General features: G+C 40.4%; 1 protein-coding gene across 8 annotated transcripts in view; it reads right to left on the bottom strand.

The window, feature by feature from the left end:
- Positions 1-221: 221 nt before the first annotated feature.
- USPL1 (ubiquitin specific peptidase like 1) overlaps positions 222-18278 on the bottom strand; it is a 44861-nt gene continuing 26804 nt past the window's right edge. For 5 of the 8 annotated variants that reach the window (XM_049867253.1, XM_049867254.1, XM_049867252.1 and 2 more), the window contains 3 exons: positions 17090-17215; positions 9368-9525; positions 222-3326 (listed from right to left, as the gene is read on the bottom strand). In XM_049867253.1, coding sequence (XP_049723210.1) covers positions 1438-3326; positions 9368-9525; positions 17090-17215 — 2173 coding nt within the window. In that variant the 3' untranslated portion in view covers positions 222-1437. The remainder of the gene's footprint in view (positions 3327-9367; positions 9526-17089; positions 17216-18278) is intronic. The other 3 variants (XM_049867257.1, XM_049867258.1, XM_049867259.1) reach the window with 1 other exon arrangement.

The following is an 18278-nucleotide window of genomic DNA, read 5'->3' as shown; positions in this document are numbered from 1 at the left end:
AGATCGCCAGGCCTGTCTTCCAAAGCGCGGCTGAGTGGATTCGAACTGCCAAGCTTTCGGCTACTAGTCAAGTGCTTAACCACTGGTGCCCCCCAGGGATCCCTGACACAATGGTACAGTCATACAATCTTATAGAGCTATTGATTCAAAAAGCTGTCAAAAATTATATGACACAAAAAATGTTCATTAAGCATTAAGCAAAAACAGATCATACAAATAGGTAGAGTAGGATCTCATTTTATTTCTTAAAACCTGAATATGCATTAAAATGTTCATAGCAGTTACTGTCATGTTAAGATAGATGATCCAAATTCTTCTTCTTCTGCATCTTCCCAGTTTCTTTACAATAAGCATGCATTAGTTTTGTAATAAAAAAAAAAAAAAGGCTCAGGGGTAAATGTGACAAATAAATTAAGTACCGAGTACCTGTAACCTCGTCAGTAACTACTGCCGGTAACTCCCAGCACTACAGCAGCGGTGCTGGGGGGTGTCCCGACGTTCGGTGAAGCTTGGAACTCTTAGGTCGATCACCTCAACACACCGAGCAGCTGCGGCAACCACTCTCCTCAATCCCAGCTCTACTACAACTAACTAGTTCTGTGCCTGCTTCCTCGTCTGTAAAATGTGACGATGGCGCCTCTCGTGCAGCAATCTAGAGGTTTCAATCATGTTTCACATACATAACAGAACCTGACAGACAGCAAGCCTGGCAACACTGGCTGTTATTCTCTCCCCAAACAGAGCTTCTGCATGGTGTTCCAGTCTGACTGCAGAAGTAAGTGTCACTGGAGAAAGGTGGTATTTATGACAATATGGAAACTTTTGTACAGCAATGCAAAAGGAGGTTACTTTTTTCCTGTTACAGGTCACCTATTGAACAATTACCTAACATTATTCAAAATTCTAGTTAGAAGGTTTCCTGCCATCTTTGTAAGGAGGGGGAAATGAGGCAAACTGTACAGGGGAAGCTGGTATTCCACAGCACTCAACCTGTGTGAGACATCTTAGACTCCTACCAAAGACCACAGACCCAGCAGCAGAACAGCCAGACTTCACATACAGTATACAAGGCCTTCAATCTGTATAAGCTAGTGCTTTTCCGAAACCAGTGTGGCCAAAATTAAGTATCTAGAAATTTAATATACACAACTGTACAAACTGCCAGAAATGAGGCGCCATTTTTGATTTTCAGTGTTCTGAAATCCTCATTCTCCGACAAATACAAAATGAAGCCAAAAAAGGAGAATAAATTCTTGATCATTTTAATTTGGAAAACAGATTCCGTGCTTTTTAGGTAGAGCCAAAGGAACATCTCCAGTAGCTTACATTTTGTTCACGGTTATTCAGACAAGGCCAGTGTGGAAAACACTACCTAAAAACATAACTTAAGTTCTTCAAGGACAGTAATAAATATTAAACTAAAGAGTTAACAGGCATTCAACAACTCTCAAACAAATATTCATCAAAATGAGGTAAGTCTAATGGATCATCTGCTAAAGAGTTTAATGCTGAAGTAGAAAAAAATTCATCAAAAATATCAGTTTTCATGCATGTCTCCAAGTTTAAGGTTCTAACGCAGGAATGACTTGTTAGTGAGTCTGTCTGAACTTCACCTTGATGTTTCTTGGTGGGACTGCAATAATTATGGTCCTGTCTCAGGTGTGTGTCTTGGGGAGTAGTGCTTAGTGCATCGGCTACTGGCGCTGGAATACGGTTATCACCCATTTCCAAGTACCTGAAGTCAGCTTCCCCGTGCTCTGCAGGCTCTGCCGAAACAACAGCTGTGGGAGACAGTAGTTCTGCTAAAATCTCTTCCTGAGTTTGACCGCTACATTGGGAAGCGCCAGCAATTGTGGTGCATCCGGATTTAGTATCTGCATTATCAATCTGGTACTGCAGTTCATTTAACAAGTCTTCTATGGATTCACAATCATTTGGAGACCCGCAATGGGAGGCATTTTCCAAATTTTCACCTGGAAGTGTTCCGCTCTGGGGGGAAGACATAAGAGCAGCTAATTTCTTCTTTTTTGCCTTAAGTTTTTTAAGAAGTTTTAGTCGAAGTCGATGAATCTGGCCATCAACTGAGTTTCCGTGGCTGGCTGAAGAAATGCCACTTTCGTTGCCATGAGAACTGTGACTGAGGTGAGCCCCGTGAGAGGCGCTTTCACTCTGCTTCAAAACGTCTGAATCAGCACTACCACTGGGGCGCAGATGAGCAGCTGTGCCATTTGAAGACGGGTCACTTGGTGGAGGATTACTAACCGGAGGCGGCTTACTTGCACACTTTCGCGCTTTCCTGGATACCTGGTTGGCCTTCTGGTTTATACCTTTCGTTTTAAAGCCACCAAAATTACTTGCCCCTTTCACTGAAGGCTGCAAATCAGTTATAGTGTTTCTAGTATGAGCTGAGACACAAGGTGGCATAAAAGAAGCACCCTTGCTTAAAAGGCCTTTCACCCAACTTCCCACAAATGGTTTCTTCTGATTTTCTTTCAGAGCTTTCGGAGGCTGATTCTGTACCGACCTAGCTGCTATGCCTGGAGAATGCGTGGCAGCTTCTTTTTTCTTCAAATCAGACACCTGAGATGTAACATGTTCTGACTTTAATTTCTCAGTTTCTGGTGAAAGGAATTGTCTGAACTGAGGACTCCTCTCAATTTCTATTGATTCTACTCCTTGTGTAAGATCAGTAGCATGACCATTATTCACAGGTTGAGTAATTACAATATCTTCTGTATTCGGCTGTACTGATGGCACGTCTGCATTTATGACTTGAGATGGAAACCTTACATCCACAGCTTGGTCTTTGATAAGCTTTTCCGTACAAGGAGCTAATACGAAAGAATTCGTTAGTGATTCTTGCAATTGCAAAGTATTTGTTTCGAAAATTCCTTCGTTTTCTCCCACAGGTCTCTTTTCTAAGAGGAAACCATCAGAGTTAACCTGTATTTCTTCAAGTGTCAAAGTTAAAAGATTACTGTCAACCAAACCACATGGACTTGAAAGTGACTGATCTCCAATAACTACAGCTTCAGCCTGTGAAAGAGCAGTTGGAACACCTGACGTATCGGAGGGGTGAGTTACTGAGGACGTTTCAGCCGAGGCAGCATCGCCCACAGAACACGATGCTGGGAACGCTGGGTTCTCATCGCTGAAAGCATGCTGATCAGTCTTCTTTGTAAGTGGAAGGCCGGCAACTGTTGTATCTATCATTTGGGATATTTTTCCTTCCCAGATAACAATATGAATCTCTGAAGCAGGAACTTCAAATTTCTCATGTCTCTCAGCACATGGGCCTTTTAAGTCATCACACTCAAGCCAACTTCCTGGGAGAATGGGGAAGAATAGGAAAGAGATTAGACATTCAAAAGTCACTGTCTTAGTTTAACATTCTTCTGGCCTCTTAAATTGCTCTATCATTGAGTACAGACCAAAGGAGAACACTCTAAGACAGGGCCTTGTCCTCATGTCGCCATTTTTTCTCTGCCAAATGTTAAAGCCCTTCTTTGGCTAACAAGTTATGGACTTACATACCCATAAATTTGAAAAACTGAGGTAGCTTTTTGGATAGTTTACACTTTTTCCTAAAATACCCATAAAACTCAAGACAGAAGTATATTTAACCTTTGTAGCTTAGAATACAGTATCAACTATTTATCCAACAATGTCAGAAAAACAGAAGCTGTTCCATATATGTGAGTTTTCAAGTTATATAAAGCTTCTTACCCCAGGTACCAACATGTATTTCAATTCTTATTTGATTTCTGAGTTTCTCTTTCCTCATGTGCTAGGTGGAAATGATATGACGGATGACAAGGGGAGAGTCTATGGACTAGGGCTAGTCTACTGTGTCAGATACTGAAGCACTGTATTAAGTCAGGAAGTGTGAAGAGCCCGTTACTGATGGCAGTTTGGTCACTGGCTGTTATCTTGAGCATCACGATTTCCATGGAGCAGCAGGAATAGGAGGGCATGATGTAGTGGACTCCCGTGTAGGTGAGGAACGAGGAGGTAACTTGTTTAAACTAGTCATTAAAAAAAAAAAAAGCACAGCTAAGAAGAAAAGGAAGGTAGCTCGGTGCTGGTGGGTGATGTGGGGTTAAGGGAAGGTATGTTTTTATATCTATATTTTACTTACTACTACATGATAATTTGGGAAGCGCTAACTACAGACCTGGACAGGTAACAGCTTTTAACTAATCAACAATTACATGTGCTCTTATTGCTGACTTTTCCAAACCATCCACACTTCAACTGTGTATGTCAATACCCATGCGCCTATGAAGCGGAAATGGATAGCAAAAGTGTAATTTCATGGGAATTGTGACACAGCAAATATGCAGCTTACTCTGGATTTCTGTTAAACTAAATGTGATGAGTAAATCATGTCAAACACCATCATACTTATTAATATTTGATATTCCTGGGATTATAGTAGTGAGCCCCCAAACCACTATATTTCCTTTTAAGGGAGTATGTTACTTTAGACAACACTGTTTTGACAGTAGAGAAGTGATGACCACCATAATGTTCTTTAATGTTTCAAAATTACATTTACCAAAACCCAAACCCACTGCTGTTGAGTTGATTATGACTCACGGCCACCCTAGAGACACTTAATATGGTACACTACATTTCCCTTTCCTTTCTCCCTTATATACACACACACATCCCTATCCTTTTGAAAAGGTTTCTAAGAGTGCACACAGAGAACTCATGACTGATACAGATGGGATATATCCATAAAACCCACTTTCTAATGCTGAAAACTACCCTATCTTCGGAGTGTGAGGACAGAGGACTCTGTCACAGGTTTCAAAGGCTTCCTCTAAGGAACTAATCTTGTGGAGTAAGGAGGGTAAAGAAAGGGAAAGACACTGGTCTTCATCTGCTGCTACAGACCAATTCAATTTCTAAGGTACCATTAGTAACTGAGAACAACTAAGTTCCCGATCTGACACAGATTGAAAAAAATTCCCAAAATGGAAAAATTAAAAATGAGATCTAAGTATTTATTAAAATATCTGATATAAACTAAGTAAAACGAGAGCATGACTAAGTAACGTAACACAACTATGTCCTCTCTGAGAGTATATCACAAAAAGAGAAATGAGAAAACATACGCAGAGATCTGCTAACCCCCCCGCCCCACACACACTAAGTATGTGACTTACGTGGCTACACCCTTCGAAAACTACCTGAACCTGCCACTTCTTACTCTTCTTGAAACTCTGAGAGTCCTCGTTTGCCTCTGCCAGTGGTTCTCCACCATATCTGCACATAAGAATCACCTAGGGAGCTCTTAAACCAATAGTGATATTGGGCCCAATCCCCAAAGACGAATTCACTGATGTAGGGCTAGGTCAGGAAATTTGTTACAAACTAACCAAATGATTCTTACATGCTGACAGGGTTTCTTGGCAAGTGCACTTCACTTGAAGAGGATTTTTTTTTTAGCTTAACTACTACCACTCCCCTCTTCACACTGTGAAATGATTAATGGTATACTCTGGAATGCAACAGAAAATTAAAGTGGATTTTTGAAAAGTTTTTGTTTATGGTATTGAGAACTACTTCCACCCAAATTCTGCAGCAGGATTAAACTTCAAGGTAGTAATTGTATTTACAGTGTGAGTTTCAGTTTGCCAAGTGCTCTTACATAACACATTATTTTGTTCCAGCCAAACCATCCCTGGAGGAAAATATTCAAAAGTTTCTCAAATATGAAAAGTATCCAAACAATAGAAAATGTTGTATCAAAGTGACACCTTACCAGTGCCTGAAGTACACTTCAAGGGGATTAAGTTATTTTATCTAAGACAAAGTGAACAATTTGAGTACAACAAACTCAATGTTAAACCACATTAGAGAAATGGAAGGGCAAAAATTATCAAAATTCATGAACTGTACTTATTTAGCTTTCTATTAAGTTTAATTATTTAGATAAGGGCTATACCCTGAATGAAGCTGTTTAACAAACCATGGGTTTCAGATACTGTATTTCACAGTGAATATTCTTAGAAATGGATATTTTTATTTTTTTGTTTATATTAACAATCGCAAACTAAGCAAAACTTATTTTTGGTGTATTTTCTTGATTAAAAACCTGCAGTGTGATGCACTTTCTTTTTAAAAGAAGTCAGAAATTAAAATTCCCACCATTCACTTTTCTAGAATGAACATGTAGTACTCATACAATAAAAGCAAAAAATTAAAGCGAACATATTAAGTGGAAAAAAGCAAACTGCACACCAACATTAGTATACGATCTCCTTCTTTGTCTGAAACAGAAACATGCATATGTGCACGTATATACCCAGATACACTGACGTCGGCAAAGAAAATAGTTACGAAGGTAATAAAACCAGCCGACTTGTTAATAGTGATGGGGTATGTGGGAGAGGGTGGAAAAAGTAAAGGGCAAAAAAGACTTACACGATGAAAATTATAAAACACTACTAAAAGAGACCTACAAAAATGGAAAGACATCCAGTGCTCATGGACTGGAAGATTTAATATAGTGAAAATCTCAATCCTACCTAAAGTGATCTATGGATACAAGGCAATCCTGATACAAATCTCAACAACATTCTTTACTGAAATGGAAAAACTAATAACCAACTTCATATGGAAAGCAAAGAAACCCCAAATAGCCAAAGCAATTGAAGACAAAGAACAAAGCAGGAAGCCTCACACGCCCAGATATCAAAACATACTATAAAGCCACTGTGATCAAAACAGCACAGACACACGGACGAGTGGAACAGAGCTGAAAACTCAGAACTAAGCCCAGCCTTCTATGGACAACTGATTTTTGATAAGAACTCAAAATCCATTCAATGGGGGAAAAAGCGTGTAATTAAGTGGTGCTGGCAAAACTGGATATTCGCCTGCAGAAAAATGAAACAGGACCCATACGCCACACCACATACAAAAATTAACTCAAAATGACCAAAGGCCTAAATGTTAAACCTAAAACTCTAAAATTCTTGGAAGAAAACACAGTGGAAAACTACGGGACCCAATCTTTTATAAATATAGGATAACAAACACTACAACAAATGCACAAATAAAAGAAGATAAAATAGATAAATGGGACCTTATAAAAATTAAAAACTTATGCTCATCAAAAGATACTATCAAAAGAGTAGAGAACCTACGGATTGGGAAATCTCTGGAAACGACATATCAGATAAGGGTCTAATCTCCAAATGTATAGAGAACTTCAATAACTCAACAATAAAAAGACAAACAACCCAATTATGAAATAGGCAAAGGACAGGAACAAAACCCTCACCAAAAAAGACATCCAAGCAGCCAACAAGCACAAGAAAAGATGATCATGATCATTAGCCATTATACCCATTGCTGTTGAGTCGATTCTGACTTATAGTGACCCTACAGGACAGAGTAGAGCTGCCCCATACAGTTTCCAAGGACTGCCTGGTGGATTCGAACTGCTGACCTTTTGGTTAGCAGCCATAGTTCTTAACGACTACACCACCAAGGTTTCCCATTAGCCATTAGAGAGATGTAAATCAAAACTACAATGAGATACCATCTCACCTTGGCTAAAATGTCACCAAGGGCGGCGGAGGGGAACATAACGACAAATGTTGGTGAGGACGTGGGGAGACTGGAACCCTTATCCATTCCTGGTGGGAATGTAAAATGGTACAACCACTGTGGAAAATGATATGCTGCTTCCTCAAAAAGCGGGAAAACAAAACTATGCTACGATCCAGCAATCCCCACTCCTGGGCATATACCCTAAAGACCTAAAAGTGTGACACAGACAGATACATGCACTTCTAGGTTTACTGCACCTTTACTCACAATAGTAAAAAAAACAGAAGCAACCAAAGTGCTCGTCAGCAGATGAATGGATAAGCAAAATATAGTACATACGTACAATAGGATACTACACAACCATAAAGAACAATGATGAAACGTGTTGTAACATGGATGGACATGGAGAGCATAGTGCTAAATAAGTCAAGCACGTAAGGACAACTTGTATGATTTCTCTTTTATAAGAAGACAAGAACAGACATATAAAGAGACTAATGTTCAACAGTGGCAACCAGGGGAAGGGAGGGGGAAGCATGCTCTGTATCGTAAATACTGGTTATTTTTGGTGATGGAAAAGCGGCACCAAATGTGGGTGTAGTGAGCACAGCCTGACCACAGTAAACAATGTCACTAAGAAGCGTTCCAGAGAAAAGGATGCTTATACCAGATAGATACATATAACTTGGCAATAATACCAACAATGACCAAGAAACAAGTGGATGGTCACATATGTATGTGTACAGGCATACAGGCAGGTACAGATGTATACGTAAGTGTGCACAGACCTATATGCATGTCTAAGTACAGATACGCCGTGTGCAGGCCCATATATTCATAGAAGACACAATTACAGAGACTTCTCAGACATAACCAAACATTTTGCAAGACTGGTTTCCTGGGTTTGAAGGCTTAGGGCCTTAGTCTCATGGGGTAACTCAATCAGTTGGCATAATATATTTCACAAAGTTCATGTTCTCCATCCTAGTGAGGTGAGTAGCATCTGGGGTCTTAAAAGCTTGCAAGCAGCCATCTAAGGTACAACTACTGGTCTCTACTCATCAGGAGCAAAAGAGTAAGAAGGTAACCAAAATCACAGGGAGGAAGCAAGTCTAAAAGGCTGATGGCCTACACAAGCCATAACCTCAACTTCCCTGAGATCAGAAGAACTAGATGGTGCCTGGCTACCACCTCTGATGGATCTGACTGGGGCCACAATAGATGATCCTGGCTAGAATGGGAGAAAAATGCAGAAGAAAATTCAAATTCATAAATACAACCAGGTTAACTGGACCACTGAGACTAGAGGACTCCCTCCGACTATGATCCTGAGACACTCTTCAAACCTTGACCCAAAACTACCCCAAGATGACCTTTTAATACAAAAGCAGAGCGACACACAAAATAAAGAATTTTACCCGTTAAGATCAGTGCGCCACTAAAAAAAACACCTGTATGAGTCCAAAAGATCAACAAAGATCAGCAAAGCTGAGAAGACACGGGGGCAGGAAATTGACAGTATTGGAAATGGAATAACCAGAACATAAGGAATGCGAATTCTGACACAACATGAAAAACGTAACTAATGTCACTGGTCAATTTGTGTGGAAACTGTCGAAGGGGAACCTAACCTGCTGTGTAAACGCTCACCAAAAACATTTAATAACAATAGTAAAAAAGGCAAGGACAAGACTAGAGAAAGAAGAAAAGTCAAGGCAAAGTTTGTCTTTTTTTTTTTTTAAACTGGAGTTTAGTTTCCATGCCTATTATCATCAAAGGAAAACACTGAAACACTTACCATCAGCATCTAAGATCCATGTTATAAAATGATTATTTGCTTGGTACTGAATTACAGAAGTTACTTGATAAATAGAGTCTTCAAAATGAAACAAATACTGCTGTAAGTCATTATGCGGTAAGCCTTCTACAAAGTGCACCATGAATATGGGAGATACTCTGTGGGGGAGAAAAGAAAAGAAAGAGAAGGCAGATAAATTCAGTGCTGTGTGTCTGGTTATACAAAAGATGGTCTGAGGCTACCACATCACACATCCCACTTTTAAGGCTAACTGCACTCATTTTTCTTGAGAACCTCCAGATGTGCGTCTTAATTAGAAATGGAGAACTCTGTCTAAGAAGTCTGTAACAGTAAAGCCTCTCAGAATGGCATCGCTGACGGTTGGAAGCCATCCTGCAATAAGGCTCTCACACAGACCATTGAACAGAAATTGCTCCCTAAGCAGCAGTGCTGCTCTGGTGGAAAGAAGATCTCTTAGTAGCCAGTTTGTAGAATCAAAGAACAAAACCTATGCCTTTTAGAATTTTCTTTGCCATCAAGTGCCCAAATGGCTTGCTTTTGGGGGGTGGTGTGGGCAATACACAAAACAAAGTGTCAAACCTAAGATATTTAGAAAACATTAAAAAAAAAAATGCTGATAATCTGGCCTATTTCTGTTACCTCAGGAAGTAGAGTACATATTAAAATTTCTATTTGGTAAAAGCTCAATTTTTAACTAGGTAGAGAAAAAAATACAACCTACTGGCTGATTTACTGTAAACTGCCAAATATCCACAATTCCTAAAATGCGTTTTACCTTTATAGTAACATGCTGAATGAGAAAAGAGAAACCGAAGATGGGCCTGAAATGGCTGAACTTCACAAAGCTCTCAGGATTTAAGGAAAATGTTGAATATCCCCTTTCTCAATATTTAAACAGCTGTCAAGACATACTTAGCTTATCAAAATCTATTCAGCTGAAATGAACTTGAATCAATGTCCAAAACGCAGATATTCAGACTGACAAGGGATAATCTATAAATTACCCTGGTCAGTCATCCTGTTGTAGAATAATCGAGACTTCAAATGCAAAGTCCCTCAAAACTGTTGGTAACACTGAACTCTTTCCTATTGTTTTTTTTTTTTATCATACCACATTTCACCAAATCTAAAACATCAATAATTGTAAACTGTACCAGAATGCAAGAATGCTGCCAATTAAACTGTACCACGCCACCAATTTTAAGGTGTATCCCCACTTCAGATATATTAAATGTGAAGTGGGTCTCTGAATCAACGATGCGCAGTAAAACTAGAGAGGTATTCTCATAGCTGGGTATGAAGGCTTTGGCATTTGCCTGATCCTTTAATTGCTGATATTTAGTTCCCATGGCTTCATATGATACCTTTCGAGATATCTACTGAGGCTAGTTAATAAAACATTTTGTCACTGATCCCTAGGCTACACGATCCCACTAGTTTCCTTCTTTCTATGTGTGAGTTTAACACACGGAAAATGTTCTGTTTGCAGACATGCTTATTAATATGAACAAATAAAACAATGCATGGAAACCACCTGGCACATCTTTATGCTTCTTGTCCATTTACGAGCCTTCTAAAACAGCCTTCTGCAAATTACTGACAGTAAAAACTGCAAAGACCAAACACCACATCTAGCATACTTCTTTGAACACGGTAGATATTCAAACTCTAGTTAAACACAAGAAGGTTTCCCTAGATACCAAGAAATGGTTTGTCAGAAAATTCCAAAAGGGTGGGAATTCGATTTTCTTAACCAGCCAAAAGGGAAGACAACAGAGCAAGTGCATCAATTCAGAACAGCCTCTCACACTGGCCAAGGGAGGCACCGCCTGCGGGACGGAGTCTTCAGGACCACGGCCTCACCCACCCGAGCCCAGGAGATCACACTGGCCAAGGGAGGCACCGCCTGCGGGACGGAGTCTTCAGGACCACGGCCTCACCCACCCGAGCCCAGGAGATCACACTGGCCAAGGGAGGCACCGCCTGCGGGACGGAGTCTTCAGGACCACGGCCTCACCCACCCGAGCCCAGGAGATCACACTGGCCAAGGGAGGCACCGCCTGCGGGACGGAGTCTTCAGGACCACGGCCTCACCCACCCGAGCCCAGGAGATCACACTGGCCAAGGGAGGCACCGCCTGCGGGACGGAGTCTTCAGGACCACGGCCTCACCCACCCGAGCCCAGGAGATCACACTGGCCAAGGGAGGCACCGCCTGCGGGACGGAGTCTTCAGGACCACGGCCTCACCCACCCGAGCCCAGGAGAACCAGGTGGTCCTGCCTGTGGAATTACAAGTCTTGACAGCGTTTTACTATCATTCCATTCATACAGAGGCAAAACCCTCAGAACGTCCCCCATACCACTTTCTGTTGCTATGAAATTTCATGAATTCCAAATGCACTTTTTCCCTCTGTATTTTAACACCTCTGAGACTGAGATGCACCTAACAATTGACGGCCCACAGTTTAACGGGCAGCATTTCTCTCTTAACGGCATATAAAAAAAATGGCACAACTTATAAACAACGGCATCTTGGAGTCAACCAAATAAAGCGTGTGTATTATTTGAGCATTGCTCCCTTTTTCGAGTTCCTTTTCCATTTTGGGTGAACACACATCCCACGGAGTCACAGTACTCTCCTACCACAATTCTGCTCATCTCGTTGACAGCCTCTCAGGTAAGGCTAGAACTTCTTCCCTGGCTTGGTGCTGGACTGTGTTCCCAGGCTTCTTCCTACCTTCAATGCCTGGAGTGTCAGTAAAGATGAAGCTCAAGTTGAGGCAATCCAGTTAGGTTTTGCCTCAGACATAGGAAAACTGTGTTGAGGGGTGGGGGGATTAACAGAACTAGAACCAAGGGTCAACTAGACATTTCAAGCTAACAGCTATTTGCCTTTGCCTCCCCAACACAGAGGTAAACTCATCCCACTATATGGTTCCACCCTCAGGGAAAGAAAACAAAAAACAGGAAGAAAGTACCAGGAAACCCTTACTACCCAAAGACAAAAGGAAAATACCAAGTCTGTCCCACAAGAGCAGATATGGTCTTGTGCAAATGTCCTGGCAAATGGCCAAAAAGTTTTCAATTTTCACCCCAACTGACATACTGTAATAATTCACCTTTTTAGAAAATGGTAATAAAGCAATATGCATTCAATATATGTACCTGTGAACTGTAATCATGCAGGTTTTAGTGAGAAAAAATCTGCAAATACAATTTTTAAACTTCGCTATATTTTAGATCTATTATGTCATTGCTTGAACTATCTCAGACCCTAAAAAACACAGATAAAAAAAAAAAATGAATGATCTGTTGTATTCAAAGAGCTGGAATTGATTCACATTAGTTGTAACAAGAAAATGTACCTTGAGAAAAACTCAGCTGTTCAACAAGGGTTTCCGAACTACACTCTTTGGAGGTAGCTGAGGAATTTTATAAACAACAAAGCATTTTCTGTCAAACGATGAATACTTTATTTAAAAACGTAATTTTAACTATTTTATATATTAGTACTCTACCCAAAGTCTCATAAGGGAAGGTATGGTTTATCTGCTTTTTAAAAAAGCCTCCAAGTCTCTGTATTAGCCTCTGATGAGACAGAACAGAAACGCCATCTCTCTCCTTACCGCGCTCCCATCCTTTATTTCACAAAGTTGTTTAATAAATCACTGTGGAAATGGAAGTTGAAACAAGCTTTTCAACTGTCAGTTTAGGAAAGTATTCGATCAGACTCCTGTGGCAGTACTGAGGTTCATTTAAAGAGTTTGTAAATTAAATCTAAGTTCTTGGTGCTTTATGTCACCATGATCTGAATATAACTCCTAAATAATTTACTTGAAGAAAAGTAGCAGATTTGTACACACTAGATATCATCCACCTGATTTATCAATGAAATATTTTTCTAATGGAGATGTATTACAGATGTGGGTTATCTGACAAGGTGTTCAGGGACCTTAGAGCAGTACCGGTTTTTACAATGCTCTAAGATTGAATTACACATGGTATCACGATGGACCTAATTATTTTTAAGTTATCCCTAAAAACTGTATTAAATTTGCTTCTAAATTCCATCAGACACCAACAAATCAAATGGCACAAGTAAAACACCACGTGTCAACTTGGTTAGGCCATGATTCCCAGTATTGTGTGGTTGTCCTCCACTTTGTGATTGTAATTTTATGTTGAGAGGATTAGGGTGGGACTGTAACACCACCCTTACTCAGGTCATCTCCCTGATCCAAGATAAAGGGAGTTTCCCTGGGGTGTAGCCTGCACCAGCTTTTCTGTCTCAAAAGACAAAAGGGAAGGGAAGCAAGCAGAGTTGGGGACCTCATACCGCCAAGAAAGCAGCACCAGGAGCAGAGCACATCCTTTGGACCTGGGGTCCCTGTGCCTGAGTAACTCCTCAACCAGGGGAAGACTGAGGACAAAGACCTTCCTCCAGAGCCAACAGAGAGAGAAAGCCTTCCCCTGGAGCTGACACCCTGAATTTGGACTTGTAACCTACTACACTGTGAGAAAATAAATTTCTCTTTGTTAAAGCCATCCACTTGTGGTATTTCTGTTATGGCAGTACTAGATAACTAAGACAATTACAAAGACCTTTATAAAGATCTCATCATTCAAAATTTAAGTGAAATTTTACACACTAGTTCAATTTACTTTTGAAGAATACAGGGAATTGTACAAAGTCTGCTTATAAACTGGCCCACTGGAACTCAAAACCCATTTTCCATCGAAACACCATCTTACCTAATGAACACACTTCCAAATTAGGACATAATCTGTAATGTAAGTAAACTGTCCAATTTGCATAATTAAAAAGTACAGGTTTAAATGCAACCAATGAACAGATCAAACAAAATAAGTGTGAGTTTATCTTCAAAGCTGGGGCTTGAGAAAAAGCAGGTATAAACAGAGTTAGAAGAAGTTACATACACCAAGAAACAAGACTCAGCCAATCATCTAGTGTGAGATGGCAGAAACCCACATCCAGCTCCCCTTCTACCTTCCTCATCATCAAGGAAAGGACTTTGAAAAACGAGAGAAGGGGATGGGAGGTGGAAGTAAAAAAGGGATCCCTCTCAAAATTTTGACATCAGGCTGCCAAGTCAGATGATGGACTTCTGGCTACAGGTATCTCCTCTTCCTTCCCACCCTGCCCACCAAATGAAATGATATCAAATGACAGTGAAGGGCTAAAAAAGGTTCCAAAAGAAATGGGAAGGAAAAGAAAGGTAATAAGCCAATAAGCATTTACAAGACGAAAGCCAACAGGGAAGTGGTAACTGACACAGCAGAAGGATGAAGTGATGACGTGAGTACTACAGAGTGGGCACACTGGTGGGAAGAGCTTACCTGCACCACAGGGCCCCTAAAAGACTCACTATTTACAGAAAACAGATACTGTGGAATGTGAGGGTGAGGCCCTGAGCCACAAACTAAAATAGTGATTGAAAGTGTCTTCGTGGGTTATAAAGAACAAACCTATGCATCAAGCCCACAGACTGAAGAATGAGGCAGAAATGCAGCAAAAGAGAAGTTTCCAAGGGTGGGGGGAGAAAAAAGAACTGAAAACAGTGAAGCATATGAGTGTCTGGAAAATTTATTATAGATGGGTGAAGCGTTTAGAAAAAAACAGCAATGCATACATAAACAAAGCAAATGAAAACAAAGGCAATTAATAAGTCAAGGAAAAATACAGAGTTATAAAAGAAATTAAACACTACCACAGACATTACTTGGCTTAACAGGGAGTAGTATCTGTACATTCATAATAATGTAAACGCTGATAACTGATTTAAAAAAAGACAGAGAGAAGAAGCCAAGTAGAGAGGGGGCCAGATGTTGGTGTACAGCCCTAATCCTCAACTACTATAAAAGGAGGCTAGACTGCACAGAATAACAGAGTAAGTATATCGTTTAGAAATGTCAAGGCAAACACTACCTTTAAGGGTTTAAAGTAGATGCCTGGAAAGGGGGTGGGAAATAGAGACTACCCTTTTATACTTTTAAGCCTTTTGGTACTGTGAGATTAACTGAAAATTTATTACTTCAAGTAAAATTAACATTTAGGAAAGATTCTGAGGGGCTTCTTGAACACTCAAATGCATCAGAGGTTAACGTCACTGGTTCTTTAACAAATTATACCTCAAAACATTTCTTTAATGTAGAGTTAGGGTAAGGGAGTGCAGAGCTATGGATTGCTTTAACACGGCCTTTCTCACCATGATCTTGTAACTCCTAACCAAGTGAGTGGGTGGCACTATGCAAATAAATAAGGTAATTGTGGCCCACTGAGGGGATTGGTCAGTTTTGCCATCCCACTAGGCTAAAAATGAGCCATACCAAAGAGCCAGGAGCATGGCGTGTCCTCTGGACCTGGGATCCCTAATCTGAGACCACTCTAGACCCAAGAGACAAGAGAGACAGCTGTTACATGGAAGACAGCAAGACAGTAAGAAGCAGGGGCAGAGAAACGGCAGCAGCAAAAGCAGCAGAACCAGGAGGCTTGGTGGGTTTCCCTGACTACTGAATGAGAAAGCTGAGTGCCTTTAGGCAGGAGGCTTGGTAGTGGAGTACAGCACTCCAGACACTTGGTGGGAGCTATGCGTGCCCACCCACAGAGCTAGAGCTGAGCGCCTTTAGGTTGAGGCTCACTGGCAGAGTGGAGTGTCTTGGGGGCACTTACCAGTACAGCTAAAAAAGCTTTGTAACATTTGCCCCAGCTAAGGGCCAGAAAGAGGCATGCCTTGGGCACGGCTGAGAAAAGGCTGTCGTGATGGAAGAGCTATAAATCCGGAGCATCCCGATATCTGAACTGTAACCTGTTACTTCCCTAATAAATCCCATAACTGTGAGTATGGTCTGTGAGTTCTGTGTGGCCATGGTAATAAATTATCAAATGCAGCAGAGAAGTGGAGGGTATGAGAAGGACGGTTAGTGTCAGAATTGGTAAAGATGGCAGAGAAAGGAGGCAAGTCTGACCTCCACCTCACAGGAATCAGGCTTGGGCTGCTGATCTTGATTCTCCTTCCTCCTTGTGAAGTTAGAGGAGGTCAGATGCTGCCCCCATGCCATTTTTACAGGGAGATTGCAAATTAAGGTCAAGAACACGTTTATACGTGTGTGCATGAACAAGAGAGAGAGAGACAAACTGCCTAAAATGGAACTGGGCTTCTATTAGTACTAGAAAAGGTAATTCTGACCAGCCCTCCCACTGAAGCCAAATAGAAAAGCTGAAAAAAATATAGTAAAAACCCATCTGCTCAAAGGCAGCAGAGAGTTTACAAGATGAAGAAGAATTAACAGACTGAGGTCTGGGAAATGAAAATTCAGAGATGAGGCTAAAGCTCATCTTAGAATCATCTTAGTTCTTGAAATTAGACTGAGGTAATTCCAGAAATCTCATGACCCAGGCACTTGGCAGGAGGGAAAAACTGAAGCTTAACATCCCTAAAGGGAGTGAAAAGGCAAAAGAAGGAAAAACACTAGAACTCTAAGTCAGCTCTTCAGTGGTATTTAGCCTGAAACAGCTTGCTTATTGGCCATAGTTCATGATAGAGGCATGTGACAAATTCAAAAATATATATGTTGACTCAAATTTCTGAAGGGCCAGGTGTAGTCATCACTTCCATGTATTTAAAAATTTAAATTCACCTTCGTTTTGTTCTAAAATCTGTTAAGTAATTTCAACTTACTTTTCCAATACCATTTTCCGTATTTGTGATTTATTGTTGCAACTGTTACACGGGCCAAAATGGGCAGCATTAAGTGGATGCCACTCAGGGATGACATGTGTAAAGGTGACCAGAGTCTTTATACACCTGTAAAAAAAAGAGACATAACGTAAATTCACTTACATTAAATGAACTGAACATTAGAGCAATGTCTAAAATAAAAGATGTTTCCCTTCACTTATTTATTCATACTTTTATGTTCTCCCAAAGCATATATTAATATGGTAATGGTCTTCCTTGATACTAGTAATGAAGCTCTCTGTGAGGGCTCTCTACATCAATACCTACAGTTTTTAGTCAAGACATCTAGCAAAAAAATGTTGTTTTAAGGAAGGGTTTCTCAATGGCGAGACCACTGACTTTTTTGTACTGGAAAATTCCTGGTTGTGAGAGGCTGTCCCACACACTGCAGGATGTTCAGCAACACTGCTGGCCCCTACCTACTATTTGCCAGTGGCATTCTCCACTCCCCAGCTGTGACAGCCAATGTCTCCAGATGCTGCCTAACATCCGTATTTGCGAACTACTGTTCTAGGTTTTCAAAACTATTAAGAACTCAATCCTCGCTGAAATAACTTACAATCCCTTTAGCTATTACTAAAAACCAAAAGTGAAAAGGGGCATTTTCAATTACATAATCAGGGAAGGGATACAACTTAATTTTCTTGGCACTCAAAAAAATAAAATTAGAACATCAACTGAGCAACAATTTTGTTTCCACAGGTTATATAAGTTCTAAATTTGCACTTTAATCTCAATACCTGATAGTAATATGCTTGAAAAAGATGACCTTTAAAAGACGTACACTGTATTTCAATACATTTCCTTTAATAAAACTATCTCTTAAGAAGTAATCAGAGTCCTGGAAGGGCAAACAAGACGGCAGCATCAGCTGTTGGGCGCACCCATCCCCCTACAACAAATCTGGAAGAAAACAAGAGTCCACAGAAGGTGCACCTAAGGTGGGGAATTTGATGTTGAAGCAGAGAACTACAACCTTGAATAATTTAAAATTAACAATAATGAAAAAGAAGCAGCTAATCTCCAGAAGTCTAAAGTGTAATAGTTAAATTTCAAGAACTAGGATGAACAAATGAATGAATGAATAAATAAAATATATTCACAAAAGAAAAGGAGAAGGGGAAACAAA

Source organism: Elephas maximus, chromosome 23, assembly GCF_024166365.1.
Source record: "Elephas maximus indicus isolate mEleMax1 chromosome 23, mEleMax1 primary haplotype, whole genome shotgun sequence".
Lineage (NCBI taxonomy): Eukaryota > Metazoa > Chordata > Mammalia > Proboscidea > Elephantidae > Elephas > Elephas maximus.
The sequence above is the reverse complement of the archived record's forward strand: the minus strand, read 5'-3'. Positions and strand labels throughout refer to the sequence as shown.